The sequence below is a fragment of the Parasteatoda tepidariorum genome, chromosome X2 (genome assembly GCF_043381705.1).
Source record: "Parasteatoda tepidariorum isolate YZ-2023 chromosome X2, CAS_Ptep_4.0, whole genome shotgun sequence".
Taxonomy (NCBI): Eukaryota; Metazoa; Arthropoda; class Arachnida; order Araneae; family Theridiidae; genus Parasteatoda; species Parasteatoda tepidariorum.
This window is the reverse complement of record NC_092215.1, coordinates 24,083,521-24,108,085: the sequence shown is the minus strand read 5'-3', so window position 1 is coordinate 24,108,085 and position 24,565 is coordinate 24,083,521. Positions and strand designations below refer to the sequence as shown.

The 24,565-nt window shown below is 28.0% G+C and overlaps 1 protein-coding gene across 2 annotated transcripts in view; it reads left to right on the top strand.

The window, feature by feature from the left end:
- The first annotated feature begins 3,630 nt into the window (after positions 1-3,630).
- The window catches only part of LOC107455087 (pyridoxal phosphate homeostasis protein), a 41,887-nt gene continuing 20,952 nt past the window's right edge, over positions 3,631-24,565 (top strand). The window contains exons 1-7 of one of the 2 annotated variants that reach the window (XM_043056392.2): positions 3,631-3,851; positions 4,518-4,622; positions 7,905-7,940; positions 10,418-10,493; positions 14,145-14,279; positions 16,067-16,326; positions 19,618-19,724. In XM_043056392.2, coding sequence (XP_042912326.1) covers positions 3,765-3,851; positions 4,518-4,622; positions 7,905-7,940; positions 10,418-10,493; positions 14,145-14,279; positions 16,067-16,326; positions 19,618-19,689 — 771 coding nt within the window. In that variant the 5' untranslated portion in view covers positions 3,631-3,764 and the 3' untranslated portion in view covers positions 19,690-19,724. The remainder of the gene's footprint in view (positions 3,852-4,517; positions 4,623-7,904; positions 7,941-10,417; positions 10,494-14,144; positions 14,280-16,066; positions 16,327-19,617; positions 19,725-24,565) is intronic. The other variant, XM_043056386.2, reaches the window with a different exon arrangement.

Sequence of the window (24,565 nt, the reverse complement as noted above, 5' to 3'; positions counted from 1 at the left end):
AGATTTTCACAATTGACGGTTGGGGAGTATGGTACGGAAGCTAGATTATTACTACGCCCATCTGCCTTCCGATATAAGTTGTAGCAGTGCATTACATGTATGTGACAGTATTGTCTTCGGATTATCATTACGGATGAATCCTAAAACGTTGCCAATGGTATCAGAGTGTAAACAATAGCAAGCTTCCTGAAATTGGACGAAAAATTTAAAACATCCACTTTCGTTTTCGCAGAACGAAATGTGAACATCCCCGTTATTCTGAAGAGTTCCACTAATAAAGCAATGATTCAGAGTTTAACCCAACATTATCGTGATGTATCGTATGATATTTCAAAATTTCCTGCCTGTACCTCATCAGATTGCGTATCGCTATTCTACTATTCTAAAATCAATATTCTAAAAAAATTAGAAAAAGTGAAAGAAAAGCATTCCCGCAACAGTTTGTTTTGAGCCAGGGCGGTCATAAAGATTAAGGTTTTACAATTTCGAAAACAGCGCCATGATTGTGACAAGATGGTAAGCATTGCACAACACCTTAATTATTCATATGAATCTAGGTAGGCTTTAAGCCATCTCTGGAGATCATACTCCAGTTTTTCGCAATGGCAGTTCAGTGCCGCCAATCAATAAATAAAACAAATCAATTAGGTTATTTAATTGTTTGAACGTCCCGCAGTGGACTGATAGTTAAGACACGGTTCCCAGTAGAAAACCGAAGTCAAGTATCACTGGCTGCGGTCAGTGCGTATTTGAGTGACCACTTGGATCAGTGTTTTTTATAATCAGTCAGTTTTATTAACATCCCATCTAGAAGGAAATAAAGCCACAAAAATAAATACATTTCTCAAAAATGCATGAGCAAAATGGGGTGTGACACTTATAAAATTCATTTTATAATTAAATTTTTCACCTCAAGTTTTGTTCTTATTCAAAGGCAGAAAAGAGGCTAAACTGATTTAGTTGCTCAACAAGCTCTGTTTGAAGAGGAACAAGCAAGCTTCAAGACCTGTATATGTTTAGATTTTGGTCTAAGTTGAGACAGATATTTACGTTTCATCTGTAAGCGTGGTAAATAGTTACATTCACTGCATCACAGAATGAAAAGATGACTAGTTATCCATCGGTACAATGGTGTTAGGTTCTAGGAAGAGAAAATAAATTCAACTCGGATGTTATTCTAATTTTTTCACCATTAACGCCATCAGTTATAAGCATTGTACTTGGTATAAAAGCAAAGGGGGAAGAAACCATGTGCTTCAAATTATGTAAGTACCAGTTTGACTGCAACGATGCTAATATCCATTGCTACCATTATGATTCCGATCTTGAAATTGTGGAATCTTAACTTTCATAGCCTCTAGGTCGACTGCTTCGCAATGGACTGATTGTAAGGACACGGATGCCAGTAGAACACGGAAGTCAAGCATTACTAGCTGCGGTCACTAAGTGGGATGTTGACCACTTTGATCAGCCTGCGTAGGGACCAAGAGTGCTCGGTATCGGTCCTCAATAAGCTGTTCTACCGTAATGTGTTTAACTTCCCGTGCAGGGCGTCGGGCTACCAAAACGGGAGATCCATTCCCGCTACAGAAGATCAAAATTTTGATGGTATGTCTTCGAATCAACTTCCGGGATGTTTCCCAGACAGTCTTCAATAGCCCATTGGGCAGCTTTAGTTTGACGCAATCAGAGTACCTACCTCTTGCCTGACTACTGGCTGTTCCAGGAGAAATTTACGTTTTTTAATTAAAAATATTACTAATAAAAGCACTTTCAGATATAATTCTGCAATTTATTTATTTATTTATTTTTGGAGTTAAATAAAAAGTTGCAAATTTTTACTTTGCACCAAACACTTGCCATTTTTTAGAATTAAATCTTATATCGTTTCATCAAAAATAATAATAATAATTTTTAAACTTATATTAAAAAATAAATGTTAACTTATTATTTCAGTGTTATAATTATTACTTTAAATTATCATAGTTAATTATGAAATGAAAAAGTTACTATTCGAATTTATATTAAAATACTTAAACTTTTATTTAAAAATTTATTAATTAGTTTATTAAAAAGTTTATTTAAACTTTTATTAATTGAATGAAATTAAATATTATATTGCTTCAAACAGCACAAATATTAAGTAATTGGCATTTTCCTTAAATATTAAGATTGTATTTTAATTATTATAAGCATAATTAAAGTAAAATAAGTATGCATAACACTCACAATCGCAGGGGAATTCGAACCAGCTCCAAAGACCACAAAGTGTTTCCATATGGGAAAAAAACATTACATCAGAATTATTCATGATTTATGTTATACTTTGTTTAGTTTTTTAACTGGAGGAGTATAAGATTACTCAACCAAAAATTATCACATGTGGGAAATGTGGGCACAACGGTGTTGCAGGACGAGATGAAGCTCGCTATTTTTAGGCGTCAAGAAGGCTTTTTCCTTTGAGTAGAAATGAGTGAATACGCTCGTTGCTGCATATTTCTAGCGTTACCTTGCTTTTTTAACATGAATTGGGGAACGGGAAGTACTACATTTTTATATTTTTATCTGTAATGTATCAGCTGTAATTTATTTTTAAACCTAAAAAGGGATTGAAAATACGAGAAATATTCACAAAGTTTAAACATGGTTTTAAATGTGTGTGAAACCATTTTTTATATATTAGTAAAAAATATCTTACCCATTCTATCTAGCAAACTCAGTCATGAGGGGCTAGATCCCACAAGACCCTTTTGATTGCTTAAATGTAAAAAAATATAAAACAACCTTATTTTTATACATTTTCAAAAATTGTATGTTTTCTTTTAATTTCTTTTTTTTTCTTCTTTCTCTTAATTTTCCTTTCCATCCCGCTTTACCTCATACACTTAATATAATTGTTTTGTTTTCAAATTTAAAAAAATAATAACAACTTATTTTCTTTAATTATCATTGCATTTTTTTCGAATATCAAAGCGTATTGTGTTCATACAAACATTTGCAGTTCTTGCATTATTTAATCTAGGCATATCATTTGCATATTTTAATCTAGGTAACCCTTCTGCCTCACCTACATTTATTTCCTAAAGAATAAGCCTTAGTTTTGTGTGAAGATTCCCAAAATGGGTTAACTGTCCACACGAACAGAAAGCAAAGCACATTGATAACGTAATCAACATAACATTCAGCGCTAGTTATCGGATTAAGACTGAGAGTTCTTGAACGCATGATTGGTGATTGAAATGAGCTTCAGGTGGCGTAAAGCAGAACTCTCAACCTAAGGCAACTCTTCGCATGCTTTAATCATGAGCGCGTGGAGAGTCATAAGAGGAGGAAATCTGTAAGTTTCTGTCTTGATTTTCAGTTATATTAAAAACTTTTAAGTTATGAAACTATATGAAACTGAAAACTACATTGAAAATAGTTCTAAAAGAAAACGTAGTGGAAATTTTGAAAAATATTTTAAATATATATTGACATTCCTATACAACTGAGAAGAGGGAAGAGTTAAAACATGGAACCGGTCTTCTCTCTAGATGGCGCATTTGAGCATTGCAATTATGTTGAGCATTCTAATACAGAAGATTGCAGCGCCACATTCAGAGGACAGACGTGCAAAGCTAGAAGCTAACTAGAACATGTATTCTGCTTTAAAAGCAATCATCAATCACTCTGATGGTTTGATTTGTCGGTTTATGAAATCGAGAAATATCACTAAGTAAATCTTTTTGAATTTAATTCTTTTAAACTTGAAAATTTTCAGAAAAATGGCTTCATCTGAGGTTTTTGATATGCAGAAAGCTATTGATGATGTTTTAAGAAAGGTTGAGGAAGCACAGGAGCTTCGTTTAGAGGTACATACATATTTAGAATGGTGTTCTGTTTTGCTTTTTAAAGATCTAATTATGGACAGTAATATTTTATATTCAGTTTATTCTCAAACATACTTCATTAAACCACACTTGATTTCTATATTTTGCTTATCTCTGTAAGTTGTTATTTATTTCCTCATCGTTTGATTTGAATTAGAATGTTGTTACTGTCTGGTGGCGTCGTTAATTTCGTTTTAGTTTTTAGATAGATTAGACAACAAAAATTTCGATCGTGTTATACATTGTTTTATTTAATAAAGAAGTATGATCCTTGCAAAGCATTGTATCCTAATCATAAATATGAATTCATTAGTTATTTTTTTAAAAGCTAGCTAAAATCTTATGTGCATATAGGAGAGAACAGAGTTACAACTACTTTTTCTATAAAACCACTTGAATAAGTTTCCTGTTAAATTGGAGCAAAAATCAAGAAGTTTTAATTTTTTTTCTCTTAATTTAATTTTTTTCTCTTTCATCATTAGTTGGTGTTGAACTAACTGCACAATCAGTCATATTTAGTTTAAATATGTATTATGTAAATATAAAAAAAAATGAAACCTTTATAAGGTATTCTATTAATTTAATGAAAACTTTTATAGAATATTTTTTAATATTGTTGCTTTTATTATGGTAATCTTTTTTATACAGAGTGAATTCTTCGATGTCCGTGTGGTGGCTGTTTCTAAAACCAAACCCAAGGAAATGATAGTTGAAGCGTATAATTGTGGATTGAGGCACTTTGGGGAAAATTATGTAAGTTTATCTTAAAAAATGTAATCTCTTTCTTATTTTATGTGATGGATTGTGGTCTTTCTTTACAGTTATCATGTGTTGTAATGTCACCTAGAACTAAATCTTGAAAGAATACTATTAATTTTAAAATAAACAATGAATTTTATTAATTGAAAATAATTAATATCTAGAAACTAAAAACTATTTCTTCTATAAAATTAAAACTTAATTTAATCTATCTCCTCACATTCAATCAATCTTTTGACCGTCATTACTTACTATTATTACGTAACTCTCATTACTGAATAATGTTTCTTTAAGTCTTGAGGAAAAGTGAGAAGTTTCCCTTTTCTTGGCTTATCTAATCATAAGGTATGTATAAAAGGGTTACTGCTTGTCAAAGACCGCATGGCTGAATCACAACGACATTGTCGCAGGACATTACAGAGTTCTTGCAGAAAAATTTGGTTTTCTTTTATGCAGAAATTTTCAAAATTTCTTTATCTCTGAAATTATATTTAAAAGATGCCCTTTTTGCTCATAGGAGTAGAAAGAATTGTCTGGATTTTTCTATTCATATATGGGAATAAGAGAAATAAAGTTTAAAAAAATTGGTTTTCTTTCTGCGGAGGTTTTCAAGAGACTTTTATTCTGCAGAATCATTATATAACAAAACTTTTACTACATTTTTCAGAAAATTCCATTTATGTCCATCTGAGGATGGTTGTGATTTTTAGATTCGTATTTAGGAATAAAAAAATTTCGATAATGACTGGTTTCAGCTACAATTTCAATTACAAAATATGAGGGGAGGAAGAAAAAACTATATCGCTGTTGAAAAGATAGTTCCGTTTTAGAAATCATGTTCTTGAAACTCATTCTGCAAATCACGCAGATAGTTTCAAGTATACCATATTTACTGTGAGAGGGGATTTTATTATAAATTATGATTAGTAGCAAAATAATGTCCTACATTTTTTTTTAATTGGGTTGAAATGAAATCAATCCAATATTTTTTTTTTTTTTAATTACACACATGAAAATTTTAAATCACGCATTTGAGTATTCACTTTGTTGATCAGAACTTGCGCCGATTCTATTGTAAATATATGTAGTGTTTTACATTTTTTTTTTTTGCAATTGTTGCCACGAAGTTTTGCTTTGTTTTTTCAAAATTCCAATGTCTTTCATAGCTCAGTTATTATTACTGTGAAGAAATATACTAAAATTATTTTGGCACTCGAAATTTGAATTGCGGATGCAAGATATTGTTCTTTGGCACGCTCGTTTAGCGCCAATATTCTCGTTAATCCATGCGGTATTTCAAAAGTTCTTTCGGCAGTTCATTGCTACGAATTTTCACATTTAAAAAACAAATTCCGATATTTTTTTTATAAATTTTAATTATACGCTAAACTCGAATCAATTCTTCACTTTTTTGTGTGACTATTTTATTGTTTTTGTTTTGTTTTTTTTTTCACTTTTTAATGCTAGTGCTACCGAATTGCAGGGTTTTTTTAAATTCCAGTGATTTCTCAGTTGATATTATTTCTACACGTAAAATTTTTATTGCACATTTAAGTAATCACTTTTTGATACACTCAGTTTTTGCTGATACTATTGCAAATCTGTGCTAGTGTTTCAATTTTATTTTTGGCAGTTACTGATGTTGATTTTCGCAAAGTTTTTAAGTATGTCAATATATTTCTGACAATAAGAGAGATTCAAATCGCTCACATGAATATTTAATTTTTAAGGCAATGATACTATCACTCTTTTGTGAGGGGCATTTATTTCTAGACTAGGGGTGCAACACCTATGGTCTGCGGGCCACATGCGGCCCGTCGACTGTTGATGTGCGGCCCGCAGAATCTTCTGATAACAATAAGAAATTTCTTTTAATTTGGTTTTTGTATAAACATTATTTATTTTCTTTTATTAAAATTTATATTACTCTATGAAATGCGTTTTTTTTTTTTTTTCACTTTTATGCTGTAAGCTTCTTTATGGTTAGAATTTATATCCTTCCCCGATTATATATTATATTATTTATATATCAGTTATATTATATATATATATNACTTTAGGAAAAACGGTAGTTTCACAAATTTAATTTTAGGAAAAACGGTAGTTTCACAAAATACTTTTTTTTAAAAATGTTATTTTTGTATTCCTTAAGAAATGATAAATCCATATTCTTGCCATATTTTTGTGTTGGATTTTTAAATATAATTTTTTATTTTTCACAGTTTATGTCTAAATTTTTACAAAATAGGTACCTCTCAGAAAAACCTAGACAGACCCCTGTATATATATATCAGTTTAAGTTAAATAAATTCAAATATACAAAAGTATTTAATTTTTTGCAAGTATGCTAAGTTAAAAATTTAACTGATTAAAATATTTGGTGCTTAGGACACTAATGTTTAGATAAAAATTATCATATTTGCTGCTAACATGACTAAATAAGCGTGCGGCTCTTCATTAATCTACCTGCTGTGCAAGTGGCCCTTCATTTAAAAAAGTTGTGCATCCCTATTCTAGACAGTTTTTAAAATCACATATTTTTAATATGATATTATGTATTACAATAGCCGATTCTGGAAAAAGAACATGCCCTTTTTAAAGAGTGTGGTTCACATGATTTCGACGTTGATCTTTTTTTTTTTTTTTTTCGATAGTTATTGCTATGGATTTGACTTCTAATTACTTATTTTTTTGATGTGATGATGATTTGATTAAATGCAAACTGGGAAATAATTAGTGTGTTTTCCTCCGATAAAATGTGAGAATATCGCCCCTGTTATTGGAATAAAGAAAAATATTAAATATTCATTTTTAAATAAATTGTATACCACTTTATTTCATACAAATTTTTTTTTTTTGTTTTTTTTTTTTTTTTTTTTNTTTTTTTTTTTTTTTTTTTTTTTTTTTTTTTTTTTTTTTGTTATTTAGTTGAGTAACTGTTGTTTAAATTTAACAGAAATATATATTTGTTAGTTAGTCAATACTTAATTTAAAGTAATAATTGGTGTAAGAAATATGACTGATAGTGTAATTAAAAGATGTGATTTTTTTTTCTTAACATAATTTCTTTTACGGTATTTAGCATATTTTTTATCACAGTGGAGTACGATTTCAGATATTTATTAATTTTTCAGGGTTTTAGGTATTATTTTAATGTGTATGTAAAAACTCTCTAAGCGTAAATATCTTGATCTTGGTTATTTGTTAATTTAAAGGATTTCATTTGTTCTTCATATTTTGTAAAAAATAATTTAGTGTCATGTTTGTTTTTCTTAGGTTAATGAATTGGTTGAAAAAGCTTCTGATCCGGAGGTAAATTATTTAAATATATCAGCTTCAAAGTAATGCCTTTAAATTATGTACCACGTATTGCATTCACTGAATCAATTGTATGAGAAGCCTTGAGTCATTGGCATGACTCAAGGCTTCTCATACATTTGGTATCAAATAAAAACTAAAATCTTAAAAAATATTTTATTAACTTCTTGACAAAGTAATATTGAATAGTAAATGGTAAAAAATTACCACGTCATGACCACCTATTTTAACAACTAATATGAATTTGAGAATCCTCTTTAGGTTTAAAGAAAGTGCAGATAAGTTTAATGTTATGAATATTTTTATTATTCTGAATTCTCCTTACATACCTTAAAAAGAAACTATTATTTATAATAAAGTTTGCTCAATATGTCAACAATCCCTTATTTATTTATTTTTTCAGAAATAGATAAGCATGTTTATTTATTTATTTCATTTTTGTAATTAAAATTTAAAAAAGTATTTTGGTACTTTGTTAAGCTTTTAGTGCTAATCTTTATTAAATTAAATATAATGATGCCTATTTAATAGTTTGATGTATATTTTTTCAGAAATATTAGTTAATCTTTTGTTATTATTAAGCAAATTATCTCTGTTAATAAAAAAAATTGTTTCACAACTCTAGTCTTTTTTTTTTTTAAATATGATCTTTTTAGAGTTAATTATTTATTTTTTTTATTTATCGTTTTCATTTAAATAGAACCAAATAAAAAATATTAAATTTTATCATTCTTAAGCTATGATTTTGTTCTTTTTTAACATTTTTGTAATGCATTTTTTGTGTTAAAAAAGCAATTTGACAAAAAGAATTCATTTATAAAATTTTCATTTTATTTTATTTAATGCTGCGTTATGTTACTAAGTAACTTGTAGACCTCTTAGTGAGCTAAAAAAAACAGGATAATTGTTTTTTTTTTTACAATATACATATATTATCTTGCTTTTAAAAAAAGGACTAACCACAAACTGAAGAAAAAAAGTATAATCTTAAATACAATAAAGACCAATTTTATTGCAAAAATTGCTATTTAATTCTAGAATGACTCCAAAAAAATAAGTTTTAGCAATTTTTCCAGTAGAATTCTTTTGATAGAGCTCCAAGTGATTCATAACAATTTGGAATCGATATTTGAAAAAATTTAATGGTGCTGTTCATTAAAAAAATAATCAGTATCATTTAGTTAATAATTTTTCATACCATCATTCGGGGCTACTTTNTCTGAGATTGTTTTAAAATTCGAAAAAAAAATTTGTAGTAATAGAAGAGACTTCTATCTTCAAATTTCACACATTTTTAACGTGAAATAAACATAATACTGAATAGCAGCACTTGAAAAATGCCGAATTCGAATTTGCACAAAGTAGCCCCGAATGACGGTGCCAATATTTATTTAAAATTTGCAAGCGAATTTATGATTTCTTTGATCAATTATTATAAAGAGAGGTGTCAATATTTTTGAAATGATAACACAGAGAATGTATGCCTTAGCATTTGTGTTCAAATGTAATTTTCTGGATGAATTATTAATTAAAATAACAGGGTAATAGAATAAAAAATCCAAATCTTTAAGTTATTCATACAGCTCTCCTTAAGAACTGCTTTAATATTTGACACACACAAATCAGATAGATTAGACAAAAAGCAAAAAATAAGACAAATAACAATAAATAAATTATCAGAAAAATTTTATTTCGGGACAACTACAAACACTAATATTATTAGTGGTACAATCAGCTAAAAGTTGCATAAGTTTTGCTTTACCTTCTGAGTCTTAGCTTCAGTTTTTTACAAACTTCAAGCTGATGCTTTTCTTTTTCAAACAAAACTTTCCTTTTGTTGTTCAAAGAGAAAAGAATGTGTTGCAGAGATAATTCTGTGCAGTTTTGCCCTCAATCAATGTGCTTCAAAGGTTAAAATGCTTTGACAATTGTATTTTTTTAACTTGTTATGAACAAAAGATATGAATAGAAAATTGTTTTCTTCTATATCTGTAAAATCAAAAGATTCTTAAGTTAGCCTTTGTATATTAGTATTGAAATTGCATTATTGTGCAAGATGTTTCATAAACACCTCCTTTAATATGTATCCTTTGAATTCTTATCAAAAATTTAAAACAAAAACTTTCAGTATGGAGGCTGAAAATTATTATTTGACAAGGGAAAAATCGAAAACACTATCAAAATATGACAAATCGCAGTACAAGGCAGTCATGATAGTAGAATGAAACATAGAGAAATTGACAGTTGTTGAGACATAGAGAATTGACAGAAGGCAATTGTTAGAAACACCCTCGCTCAAATATTAATTTCTGATCCCAGTGTATATGCTTTTCCTGTTTCATTTTTGATAAATATTCTAGAAATGTACATTAAGGGATGTATTTAGGTAATACTCTGACTGTCTCAATAGTTGTAAAGTAATTATGGTGTATATTTCTGACTATTTATGTGTTGTATTTATTTTAATTCAGATATTGGAAATGTGTCCTGAGATAAAATGGCATTTCATTGGTCATTTGCAAACAAATAAAGTGGCAAAGCTGCTGGGTATGTTATTTAAATTTCATCTTTTTAACATTTATAAAAAATACTAACATTTTAATTCTGTTTATAATTTATCTACTAACTTTTAATTCAAAATGCTACAAACAAAAGACATAGAATTTACACTGATCTTTTCAAGCAAATGGATCGTAGTTTAGCCAATTTTTTGAAATATAGCTCTGAATATCTGTCTGATAGATCAGAAAACTGTTCTGAAAGACTTGTTTATCTCAACACATACTGTGTGAAAATTTTTAAATTATATTCTTGTGTTTTTTAAATCCTTATCATAGAATTTTAAGTGATCAACCTAAGTATGATTTTTCTTTATCTAAGAAGTCAGCTTTTGATGTACAAGGATAAAAGAATTCTGTGAAAAAGTGGAAAATCGCCTTATTCTCCTAGTTTTTAAAATTTCTAACAATGTTCCAAAAATGTAATTTTTCAAGGGGTCCAATTATTATAGAACCCCCCACCCCTTAACTGCGGAAACATAAGCCGCTTGAATGATGCCGCACCTAGAACAAACTTTTTTTTGTTTGCTGTAGCCTCCTGAAAAATAATAATCGTCAGGAGAAAATGGATGGAGCTTCAGAGGGTGGTTGGTTGCCTTTACAACCACGACTTCCGCTGTAGAGAGGAAAGATTGAGTTTCTTGGTTGTTGAGTTCTTAACAGTTTTGTTTCAGTCGCCGATATTTGATCCAGGGCTTTCCTCATTAGTGTGGTTCATATTCAATTTGTACATCCATTCATTATAATTCTCTCAACTCTGCTAGTTCTTATTTTTAGGCATTCCTGCATTTGCCTGAGCAATTAGTTTTCTGTTTACTTGTGTCCTTTTTCATATGATGCATCATAAGATGAATGTATTTCAACAATTGAAGTTAATTTGATGGGCGAACACAAAGTGTGTACGATCGATGCTGCTGGAAAAAAATTAACTCAAGTTTTGATTGGTTAAATAAAGCAGTCAAAGTGACTAAAACTGTTAGTAACTATCTATCGGAAGCTATTGAGGTGGAAGTTAGAGACTGTTTTAATTTGAAATGATTGACTGGCAATTAATTTATAATGATGATTATTAAGCCCTATATATTGCTTAATTTTCCTTAATATAGTAGTGGTCGAAGAAGTTTAAAATTATGTTTAAAAAATAATTTAAATTTCACTATCTAAATGCGACTGCCACTTTTAATATAAAATCAAAATCTCAATGCAGAATTAGAAGCTATGTTTTTATATATTTTATTGATATCACAGTATTACAGAGAGCACTCCCTCCCTCCACTTCCCTAATGTTGTAAATGCTCGGCTTTTTCTATTTTTTACCACTTTCATGCCGGGATATATTTTTCTAAATCTGTTATTTTACCACAACATAAGTAATTGAATATGTAATCACACTTATTTATTAATACATATCCATCTGGCAGTCAAACCTTACTAATATCTACACAAATCTTCTAAATACTTTAATTTTATTCCAACTTTTGAAAAATGTCCTATTATTATTTATGTGTTTTACATTTATTACAAACTGTTTAGACTTTTTAAAAGATCAATATTTTTCTAATGAAATCTTATTTAATTTCTCGGCGCAATATGAAATCAATTCTAAAATGCATAATTAATCTTCAAGGCTCTTCAGGTTTCCAAACACTATGTATTTTGAAGCATACCTCCTAAAAAGATTAGTTATAAATTACAAAATGCATACACATACCAAGCTAATAGCACAGGGCTCCAACTCTAAACTTGTATTTTTAACTGGATAACCATTGGGATATGTATCAAGTGACGAACAACATGCTCAATAAGCATTTGCAGTTTATACCAGAAACTTAATGAGCGTATGTATCTTAATATGTGTGACCAATCATTATGTGTTGTATACTGTGAGTAAACAGTCATTTAGACTAATCCTGTGTAACATTTGTGTACACGTAATGTGTAATATTTTCTCCCTACAAGAATTACTTGGGGTCAGATGTCTTCTAAACACATCTTGTAATTGTGTTATAAAATTAAAGTTTAAAATTTTTTTTTGTTACTTAGGTAAGCAGAAAATAGAAAAAGTACGGAATTTTTTTATTAGCTGTCAGCAATGAATATCAAGCAAATCCCTTAAAACAATGGTGTCAATTTTATGTACAATATGTTTTAAATTTTTACCATTTTAGAAATTCTAGCTACAGAATTGATATAATGTTAGTAGTAGTTTGCATCTAACTAAGAAGTTATTGCTTCAGGTTTGATTTCTGTCTTTGGTATGTTGTCATAGACAATTTAGTAGTTCTTCATCTGGAGTCAATAAAATAAATAACTAACCTATAACCTAATAAATAAATAACCTCTCGAGTAAATAAAATAAATAACCTATATTGGCTGAATAATGAATATAAAATATCCAGGGAATGTGATAACTTTATAAAAGGCCAATATTGGTTGTAAAGTGGCTGTAAAATATCGAGTGAATTGGATAATTCTATACATGACCAATATCAGAAAATAACGTTGCTTTGAACACTTATTGAGCAAAGATTTGCATATATTAGTTCCAATAAGGGCTCAAGTTATTTTACTGCTATGGAAGATTGCCCAGAAGCTTGCTTCATCAGATAGAAAAGCTTCTTTCTTTTTTTTTTTTTAATAAATTGCTCAGTGAATCTTGAAGTGTGAATTGCAAACTTCCAGTGAGCTGCAGCTTCATTTTAAAGGCACAAAATTAAGCATAGTTATTACTCCACCTTAATAGTGGATTTTACCCAGAAGGCTACTTGGTCTTTGTAACAAATCTGATTAAAAAGTAGCAATAAAACATAACTGTGTATCATATGGATTAAGTAATATTTAGACTTTTCCTGATAGAATTGATGTATATACTTTGATTAATGTTCCAGTGCGCAATAGGCTTTTGGGCAGCTTCAAGGGCTAGTGTCAGATCAACCTTAAACCTGGACAACCTTTAAAAAAAAAAGATGGAAAAACTAGATAGATATTGAGTTACTGAAACTAGATAACTCAATATTTTATTATTTCTAGTTATGTTTAAATTTTAATAATTAAATTTTCTAATTATACCTTTGAAATACTTAACCTAGATATTTCTACAACTAATCTTGTGTGACACTTAATAGTTGGTGTTCTAGATGGGCAACCTTTAAATTAATTGATAAATTTATTTTTAAAATGGGTGTTTTAAGTTATCTATTTTTATACTCAGGAGCTGATATTAAAAGGCCTCTCCTGAAAAACTTACTAATAGCTTTAGACTCCGCAATCATGATTTTAAATTAAAATCGCTACTAGTGTATGCATAAAGCAAAAGTGTGCATGTTTTTCCTTATCTGGTGCTTTTTAATTATTAAAAAAACAAATGTGTTTATTACTGTACATGAAATCAGGGGTAGATAAAAGTGTGCAATTTGTAGGTGTTGGGGATTTCTGGTACTAAGAACAATAAAAAAGCAAGTTTGAAATAGAATAAATGAAAAATTATTTCAAAAATGATTGAAATTTATGCATTAGTTATAAATTTTAGTTTTACTGGTAAAGGTGATTTGACTACTGACATATATCAGTTCTTACTATGTCTCTAATGTAATTTTAATAAATATTTTGATATAAATAATCTTTCTTTTTGGTTCTTTAGGTATTCCGAATTTATACATGGTGCAAACAGTTGATTCTACGAGGCTAGCAGATGCTCTTGAACAAAAATGGGCTGCAACTGGTAAGGAAGAGCCGCTGAATATAATGATTCAGGTCAACACAAGTGGAGAAGAAGGTAATTTATTATAAATTTTATGCTGGCATTTCTGTTCATTTCCAGCACTTAATTAATTTTACAAAATATTCAAATTGTAAAAGTATTAAAGTTAAAATTTATTTTACTTCCTTATTACTTTATATGGAACAAATTCTGAACATTTAATGTCTGCATAAAATTATTTTAAGCACAGAAATATACACTAATGTCAAAAAATTAAAATCGCAAATACATTGTATCTCATTCTAAGTTTGAATTCTTATTATCTGATATTTTTTTAAACAGAGAAAATGCATTCTGATCTTTGATGTTATTTGAAATAATAGTATATAAGAAGATTAGATGTCTTGGATGTTAAATGATTTTATTATTTTGATTTCAAAAAGTAGTGATCAATAGAGCTGCCTATAACAAATGGCATATACCCTTTCTCATTTTAAAATATATATATTTCTGTGTCTGTTGTTGATTTAATGTTTGTTTATAAATACCGTTTTTTACTCTTCAACATATGCCAGAATATAAAACTTAACTCTTTTAAAATAAAATTTTATTTGAATGGTAGTATATGTCACTGAAACTATCAAAATTTTCATATCTTTGAAATTTTGGGCATATCTATTGAACTTCAACGAAATTTTATATTCCATTTAGGCCACTGGCATATTTTATTTTCTTCTGATTTTAACTAGAAAACCTAGCTATTTGGCTGTTTTATTTCTAATTAGGCAAATTAAGTGAAAGATTGAGATTGGTATCATACTAACCTAGTTTGCAAAAGCTCTTCATCACAATATTTATTTTTATAAAAGTTTGAATTGTTATTGTTTTTTTATCTGTTATTAGGAATGGGTTTTTTTTATCTATTTTAAATGAATAAAGTTTAACATTTTGATGTTAATTTGAATATTCATTGAATTTAATATTTTTCTTTTTAAATCTTTCTATCCATTTTTTAGTATTTAAGTAGTAATAACCCTTAGGTACAAAAAATCTTGTTTTTAGAGTGATTTAATTATTGCTCTGGTTTTGAAATCTTGGGGGTCTGTTTAGAAGAAATTTAAACCCTTTAATAGTTCCTTCACAAAATATTTTAACATAAAAATGGATCCTTTACAAAATACTTTATCTTTCAAACAGACCATTCACATATCTCTTTATCTTCATAATTAATGTTGTGCTTTCAAATTAACTCTTCCCAGTAAGAAACAGTTCTAAACAAACTGCAAAGTTTTATTTTCTTTGTCCCTCTTCATACTGTTCATCCTCTCTTCCAAATACTTTATTATTTTCTAAAACAAATATTCAAGATGAATAGGCTGAATTGACAAATATTTGTTGCATTCCTGATCCCTTATTTAATATTAGCAATTGGTATTTACTTTTTAAATTTTTAAATATGTTTTTTTTTACTGTAATTTTACAGTATTAAGCATAATTTTTTATCTATTTAAAATTTAGTAACTAAAACTCCCTGAAAGTCAAATATTTTTTTTTTTTTTTCAATTTTCGCAATAATAGGACAATATTTGCACAAATTCATATTAGTGAAAGAACTAAACTTAATGCTAATTTTTGATTCAGAAATCATGAGCAATTTGTTTACAATTATATAAAAACAGAACAACATGATCTTTTACAAACGTCTGGACGAACTCCTAGAAATTCCTAAAACATTTTAAACAACGTTCTAAAAATGGCCTTTAAATTTCTTGACTCTTTTTTTTTTTTTAATTATGTACATCTGCAATATTTAGTTTCTTGAAGATAGATAGGTGTATAATTTGCTTCTGTGTTCTGTTTAGGTAAAAGTGGTATCTCTCCTGATCAAGTGATAATGCATATTACTCATATTCTGGACAAATGCCCCCATTTGAGTTGTCTTGGATTAATGACTATAGGATCCGCTGGCCATGATTTGTCTTTAGGACCTAATCCTGATTTTGAATGTTTACTTAAGTGCAGAAGATCTTTACATGAATCGCCTAGAATTATTGATCCAGAGGTTCTGTTTTTGGAGACTTGCGAGTTAAGTATGGGAATGTCTGATGATTATGAGCATGCTGTAAGTTGATTTAATAATTCTTTATATTTTAAATACTGTGTAGTATACTTATTTTAGGAATAAGTTAAGCCTAACTGTGAATTTTCATTTTATCTTAATCAATTTAAATTATTTTTCAAACAGAAATACTTAATCTAAATAAGATAGGGCTCTTTTTTTTTAATTATACATTTTTTTGCTTTCATGTGAATTTATTAAGTGAGAGGGGACTAGTGTAGACAAACAGAATATTTTTGTTTTTTATCAGGATAAAGGATTTTCATTTTGAGTGATATATTTACAGATTCCCTATAAATTTGGGCTGATTGGCCAGACTTGTTACGCTGTCATGTATAGTTGCAAAGAAAAGCACTAAATTGTTAAGAAGCAAGTTAAAAAAAGAAAAGTCGAAAGATATTATGTTGAGAATAAATATGCTTATGACATATTAATTAATGGATAATGAGCTTATACAAATGAATAACTACATGAAGCTATGGTGAACTCGTAGTGGTAAGGTTAGTGTGAGCTTGATAAGGTTAACAGTCTTTTAGTGGCAAGGTTGGCTTTTTGCCGGCAGAAACTGGTTTTTGCCATGCCAGTGGCAGAAACTGGTTGTAACCGGCAAAAACTGGCAGAAACTAAAAAAAACTTCTATATTAGTTCTGGTAATTGCTTAATGACACTTTGTTTAAGTAAACTGAAAAATGTAACTGTAACAAACTTTGTAATTCATTGTTTGTAAATATATATTATTTTGTTTATATTAAATATAAAGAGTGCAGTATATCAAATATTTATATAAAATAAAGTAATGTAATAATAAATATAAATACTAGATTTTAGTTTATTATATTAAACTCTGAAATTCAGTAATTGTTATCATTTAACTCTTAATGTAACTGAATAGAGCTACTTTCAAATAGTTTTTTTTCTTTTCAAGACATAATTTGCATGGCAACAATCCAATTATTATAACAGTAACAGTTTTAATCTTTGCTGTATGTAAGAGGTAATATAATTGGTTAGATTCACTGATTCATAAATGTAAACAGCAATTTCACTGATCACTTTGTTTAACATTTAAATGTTTTTTCTATGAATTATCCATTGTATGTCAATCTCAGTACTTAACTTTTATGTCAATTTCTGAATTTCTGCCACAAATGTGGCAGAAAAGGGTTTCTACCATGCCAGTTTTAACCGGTTTCTACCAGTGGTTTTAACCACCTCGGCAGAAACTTGCCAAGCTTGTTTAGTGGTAGTAAATTTTTATTAATACTAGCAGGAATTTCTTTTTTTTAAAATACCACTTTAAAGCTTAGAAATCTAGTAGCCAACAGTTTTCATCCAGATATATTTCATTAATATAATATATAGTGGTAATGAGTTTGTTTTATATTAGTTACCACTATTACATTTTTTAAGAGACAACCTCCTGATATTTAGTTGCTAATTTATATTTATTTTATAAAATATTTAATTTATTTAAAATTTTTCTATATTTTATTTATTAAATTGAATTAACTTTTGTAAAGTGGCAAATTTAATAAAAACTCTAACACATTATCTAAGGCTGCACAACCTGAAGCCTGCCTCAGCACCTGGGCAGGATATCCATATCCTGATCTGTGGCAAAATAATTGCAAAGCCTTGGCAACTTCCGAGCAGTGCTCCACAAAAATCTAAAAACAAAACACAGAAGGGGACTAACAGAAAGGATATAACTCATAGCCACCCCTATAAATGTTTTTTTTTTTTAATTTCGAGTTTAAAATTTAATTCTTTCTTTGGTGGTTGTAGTTGGTGCTGCAGATCACGATACAAAAATATTGCAAACATCTGAACATAATGTTAAAAAATTAACATAGTTTTTATTTTTTTTTATTTTTTTGAATTACAACAAAAAAAAAATGGTCAGATAGTTTGAATTGAAAACTTGAGTCATCACTTTTGAGTACTCAAATTGCGCAGATTCCATCATAAATCTGTATGAGTTTTTATCGCATTTTCTGCGATTATTACTATAAATTTCTACATAGTGTTTAAAATACTAATATCTTTAATATGAAATTATTTTGGTATCAAGTTAGTATTTTCTATTTACTTTACTTGTATCCATTGTTAATCTAAGTAGCTTTTCAGTTGTGTTTTTGACAGTTACTTGTCGGATTTCTATATAGTTTTTAAATTCTCGATATTTTTAATCCTACTTCTTAATTTTCTTTTTTTACACAGTTTAATAGTTACTTTTGATGTGCTTTATTTTGTGTCAATTTCATCGTAAATCCAAGATAGTTTCTATTTTTTTAGCAGTTATTTATCCACATTTCTACATGATTTTGAATATCCCGATATTTTTGATATATATTATTATGACTCTCGAATTGCGCAATGAAATAATGGTTTTATTTTTACCGATTTCATCACAAATCTTGTGGTTTTATTGTTCTTTTGTGATAGTTAATTCTGGATTACCGAGAAATAATTTTTCAACCAATATTAAATACAAATAAGATACTTTTGTTTTAAAGATGTTTCTTTATTTGTAGAAATTTTATCCGAAGATATTGTGCTACTGTCTCATTGAATGCCCACTACCAATATGCCACTCTTATTAGTAGAAAGTTTTTATTTTAAACATGTCTCACCTTTCTGCAGAGCACTGGAAATTCTTTTCCAGAACATAGTTTGAAAAATCTGTGATTGAGATAATACACAAAATTCGTATAGATTTATAAACTGATTAGAAATTGAAGTGAAAATAAACATTTTTGATATTTCACAATTTCTTTCAAAATAAGCATATATCATATTGTAGAAAATATATGAGATATAATCAATGTGACAATCTCATATATTGATTATGTAGATTGTCATGTTGTAGAAAAAATGCTTTACAAATTTGATTAAAACATAAAAATTAATGAATTATTAATTTATATTATCTTTTTTATTCCATTAAATTGATACATAATATTTACCTTAAATTTATTGCTATAAAATTTGCAGTTATAATTATCTATCTCTTTGTCTGTTTTCTATAATATTGTTCTAATTAACTATTTCACTTAAGAGTAAAAGTGAGAGTACCTATGTGTAAGGAATATTAGTTGTGTTTTAGAGTCCCTGTTAGAAAAGAGAAGCATCTTCAATTCACCTTGCCTTTTATACCCCCAAATAACTATTTGATCTTACTTTTTTTTTTACTTTGCATTAAACTGTCACTAATGCATAATAAAATTTGATACAGTTAATAATATATAGTGTCCTAGCTTTCATAATGTTCTAATAAATTATATTTCATTTAAGGTTGAGTTGGGAAGCACATGTGTAAGAGTTGGTAGATGTATTTTTGGAGCTCGTGATAAAAAAGAACAGTAAAAAGTAAACTACTTAAACAGAATTCTAGTCTTCCAGTAAGTGACTTTTTTCTTGTAATTGATTAAATAATTTAAGCTTGTTATACAGATATTCTGATTAGTTTTTTAAAATGATCTATAGCAGTATGTTTTCTTTCTTTATCCTCCATTTTTATTGAAAATTTAATCAAATTTTTACGTACTTTAAAAACTCTATCTAAATCTAAGAAGAATTTGATCCATTTTTCACTGATTAATTTATGTTAGGCTTATAGTGGTAATTGCTGTTTTTTTTTATTTTGTCCCAAAATCATTAAAAAAAATCTTATTATTCTAAGTTTTTGTTTGTTAGTTATTTAAAGCTATTTTTTATAATTTTTGCAGCAAAAACCGATTTTTTTTAATTTTATTATTAAAGACATAAAGCCTTGATCCATTTTCCCTATATATTTTGTTTTCCTGTACATTTTATCTTGTTTCAACAGTCTCATTACAAATGCTATTTGTATAATGTCCCTGATGAGACCATTTCCAAAGCTAGTGGATTCCCTCATCAATATTAAACATACATTTTACGGACATTGGAGAGGAAAGTTTTTTTTATTATGACATTAAGAGTATGTGTACAGTGGGAGAGGTAACAGAGAAAACCAGTTATACTGGATTCACTTCTTACTGTTCTAAATTTTACCTAGAACATGTGTAAATTTGAAAAAAGTAAATGTAGTTAGAATCTAAAATAAAATGACAATGGAGAATATTCTATGTAATTTAAGATTGAATATTTCAATTCTTAATTACTATAAATTTATGTAAGAATTTTGAACTGTGTGAATTCTTCTGTATTATAACCAAAAGTGTAGCTACGGTTTATGACAAATTTTGTCTTTGAACCCCTTTACAAGATTATGTCAGACATAAAAATGTCCGGCTTTTAAGGACCAAGTATAGAAACTAAAATTCACCCCTCTTGGTATGACATTGTAGAATGCACATTGAAGAATGTTCTGCAAATTTTAAATCTTGTTTTTTAAACCAAAGTACCTCAATAACTTCATAAATTTTCTTTAATAAGACATATGTGTGGTGTGTACTTTATTTGGTGTGTATTATTTAATATTTGGTGTGTACTTTAAATTGATCTTAGAGTAGCAAGAAACTGAAATTTTGCTTAATTTTTGAAATCATTAACTGCCTTTGCCAAAACTAGACAAGTACAATATTGGTGGGAAAGAAAGCCTTCAGTATATCAGAATCAAAATCAATTCATAGATTTGTGGTTACTGTGTTTAAAAGTTCCACAAACCACAGATTTGGGGTTTGTGGGACTTTTATGGCTCAAATTTTAAGGCCTGTACCTATTAATTGAATACAGAAACAACTATGGAAAATCTGTAAATTATTTTTTAAAACTTTGATTTAGTTAAGAAGTTTAAATTTTATATAATAGCAGAGAAAATTTTAATATATATATTTGTCGGACATTGCTAATTGCTATCCAGGAAAGTGGAGTATGTACAGGGTGGCCATCCACCTAGAAAAAGCAGGGAAATTTGGATAAAAACCTGGAAAAATCAGGGAATTTTAAAGAAAAGCTGGAAATTTTTTCTTAGAAATTTTTTTAATTTCACTAATTTTAATTATTTGCTAATTTTCTTAATTTAAATTATTTCATCCATTATACCCACATTTTTTAGATGGAAATATATCTCCAAACAGTTAAAATGTCATCGACTTAGCTATACTTTTCTTGCATCAAGATTTGCTCCATTATAACCCTGTTAAACAAGAATGTCACATTAAATTCTCTCATGGTTTCTGAACAAATGTAGAAACCTTTGATTTCTATGGAGACTATGGGACTGTAATTTAAGAAAGGCAAAGATTGTGCTAGACGTGGTTAGGATATTTGTTTGTTCCGATGCTTTGGTGGTAGTTTTTTTCTATTTTGACAGAATGAGTCAAACTGTTTTTGTATTTTTAACTTAATAAAATTATCCAAAAATTAGTTGGTTATAATTTAATAATAATAGATTTTATAATGCACTCTTATTCTGAAAGCTTTTGTGTTCCCATTCAAAGGAATCTGTAAATTATTTTTTCTCAGCAAACTAACTAATCATACATTTCTTTACAATCTCTGAACAGCAATGTTTGTTCACCAATTGTTGCATAAATGCTAATTTTTTCTACTTCATTTTAACCTTTTATAACATATTTTAATTTTAAAAAAGTTTTTTTTAGTACCAACTATATATTAATATTTAATTATGCTGTTTTGTTGGTAAATATTTGATTTTTAATTCAAAATTCGAATTGTATAGTTATCACTATATCAAAAGTTCATAAATGTTGCTTGCGTTCCAGGGATGATATTTCCAAAACTATGCCTCCTTTTACCCTAAAAAGTTGACAGAGACTAGGGAATATATAGCAAACATATTAAATGATGTATAAACATAAAATATAAATTTCATTAATTCATATGTGTTTAGTCGGAAGAAGAAAAATGTGACCGCTGTTCAAGATTCTAGTTGTTAAAACAAAAACAATTAACTATGCTAAACTAAAAAACTGTGTGTTTAGATTGGAATTCTTTAAATGTTTTAATTTCAAATAAGAAAAAAAAATCCAAAAAGTATCAAATTTAAAGAATTTTTTTTTTTTCTATTGAGTATAAAACAAAAAATTGACAATTTTACATTTGTGACATTATTTTTGTATACTGAATCTCTTAAAATAATAATGCTAATTCAAAACAACATTATTTAAAAATTTGACTTGAGATATTAGTTTAATCAAAATATGATCAATGAATTTTATAAGAAGCACTGGTAAGAAAAAATGCAGTATACAGTGCAGCTTTGTATTGAAATGTAATTACAGTGACTCACAAATGTGTTGGTACACTTATGACTTTCAATGAAATAAGATTAACCATTAATTAAAATGAATATTTCAGAATGGATATTTAATTATAAAAAATGTATTCTAATCTTAACAAAACTGTATGAAATATTTTAAAAACCAAAAGAAAAGTTTATTTTTAAGAAATCAATCATCAAAAAGTGACAAAAACTATATTCCGCAAAAGTCATTGTACACTTTCAAAAAAAAAAAGCTCTTGTCTATTAGTAAATGACCTAATTTTTCATTAAATTAACATTTAATAGAGTTTTCTTCTCACATACAATAGTTTTTAAAAGCATGTAACTAGTTTTTTTTGTCATGGGAAATTCTTGCAGAATATTTTTTTTAAATTTTTGCAGAAACTTCTACAACACTCAATTGCATTTTTATGAATTTTCCACAAATTTTATAATTTTAATCTCTGATATGAAGTTCTTCTTTTAAGCATTTTATCACATATTGCACAGTGCAATTGAATACAATAAGCTAATTTAGCATATTTATTACTGATTTACTTCTTATGATGAAAAATAATCAAATTTGGTCTATTGTTTTATTACGACCACGTGCCGTTTTTAAATGATAAAATTACATATTACGGAATTAGCAAGCAAAAATTAAAATATAATTTTGCTATCATATGTTTGATACTAAATTGCAAATAAATAATTAAATAAAAAAATTAAAGCAATTGACTATAATTTTTATTCTGAAATACCGAAAACCTTTAACTGTACAATGACTTTCGTTGTGTAAAATTTTTGTAACTGTTTGATTATTGGTATCTTAAAAACTAACTTTTGCTTCGTTTTTAAAATATTCCATGCAGTTTTGCTAAGAATCGATTATACATCTTATTATCAAATACCCATTGTGAAATATTCATTTTAATTAATAAATTTTTATTTCCTATTTCATTAAAAGTTAAGAGTGAACTAATACTCTTTGAAGCCACTGTAATTATAAAAGTTTATTGATATATAATTACCTGAAACAGTTTTCCTTTGCTAAATGAAAAGATATTGAACACTACTTATCCGAGGTTTTATTGGTCACTCTGTTTTTGCCATTTTGTAGGTACACTTTGAGCAAATACTACTTAAAGAAACACATTTTAAAAAATTATTCCATAAAAACAATATATTCGCCAAGCTAAACATATTATTTTCTCCGCATATTTTAATTTTTTAAAAATTAATATTGTTACAAAACATAAAAAATAAATAAAAATTTCTTCAACATGCATGATATGTGAAAAAAATGACATATTTAATAATATAGACACTTTTCTTATACACATCCTACACTTTATAAGAAAAAAACAAAACCCGGAACTGGAAATTATAAGATTTTTAACTGGAAAAATCAGGGAAATTTTAAATCTGATTTGAGTGGCCACCCTGATACATATTCTTTTTTTTTTTATAAGCAACCAATATGAACACTTCAGCTCACTAATAGTTTAAATATTTTAAGTAGGTAAATACATAGATAATAGTTTTTTTATTCACAAATCTCTTTTTACTTTTGAACTGTTAGTGAACTGAAATGTTCCTATTGATTGCTTAAAAAAAAGCATTGGAATCAATACCTCACTTGTCTGGATAGCGATGTCAGATGACTTAATAAGTATGAGCCAAAATTTGCTCTGTTTCTGTCAAATTGGTTGTGATTTCTTTCTATTCAAAATAGAAATTTACACCAGATAATATATATCTTGCCTAGGTACTATTAGGTATGTTTTGCCACCACTCTCCCTCAGTAAATTTTAAATAAACATTAAAGCTCACCTCAGAGGTGAATGTTAGCTTCAGATAAGGCTTAATCCCATTTTTAAAACAATTTTCTGTTTTTCTATAACTATTTCTGTATCCAATTACTCAGGTACAGACCAAAAAGTTTTGGGCCATATTGTATAAAAGTTGATTCAGTAACCATATATTTGCAGATTGATTTTGTTTCTGCTATGGCTTCTTTTCCAACAATTC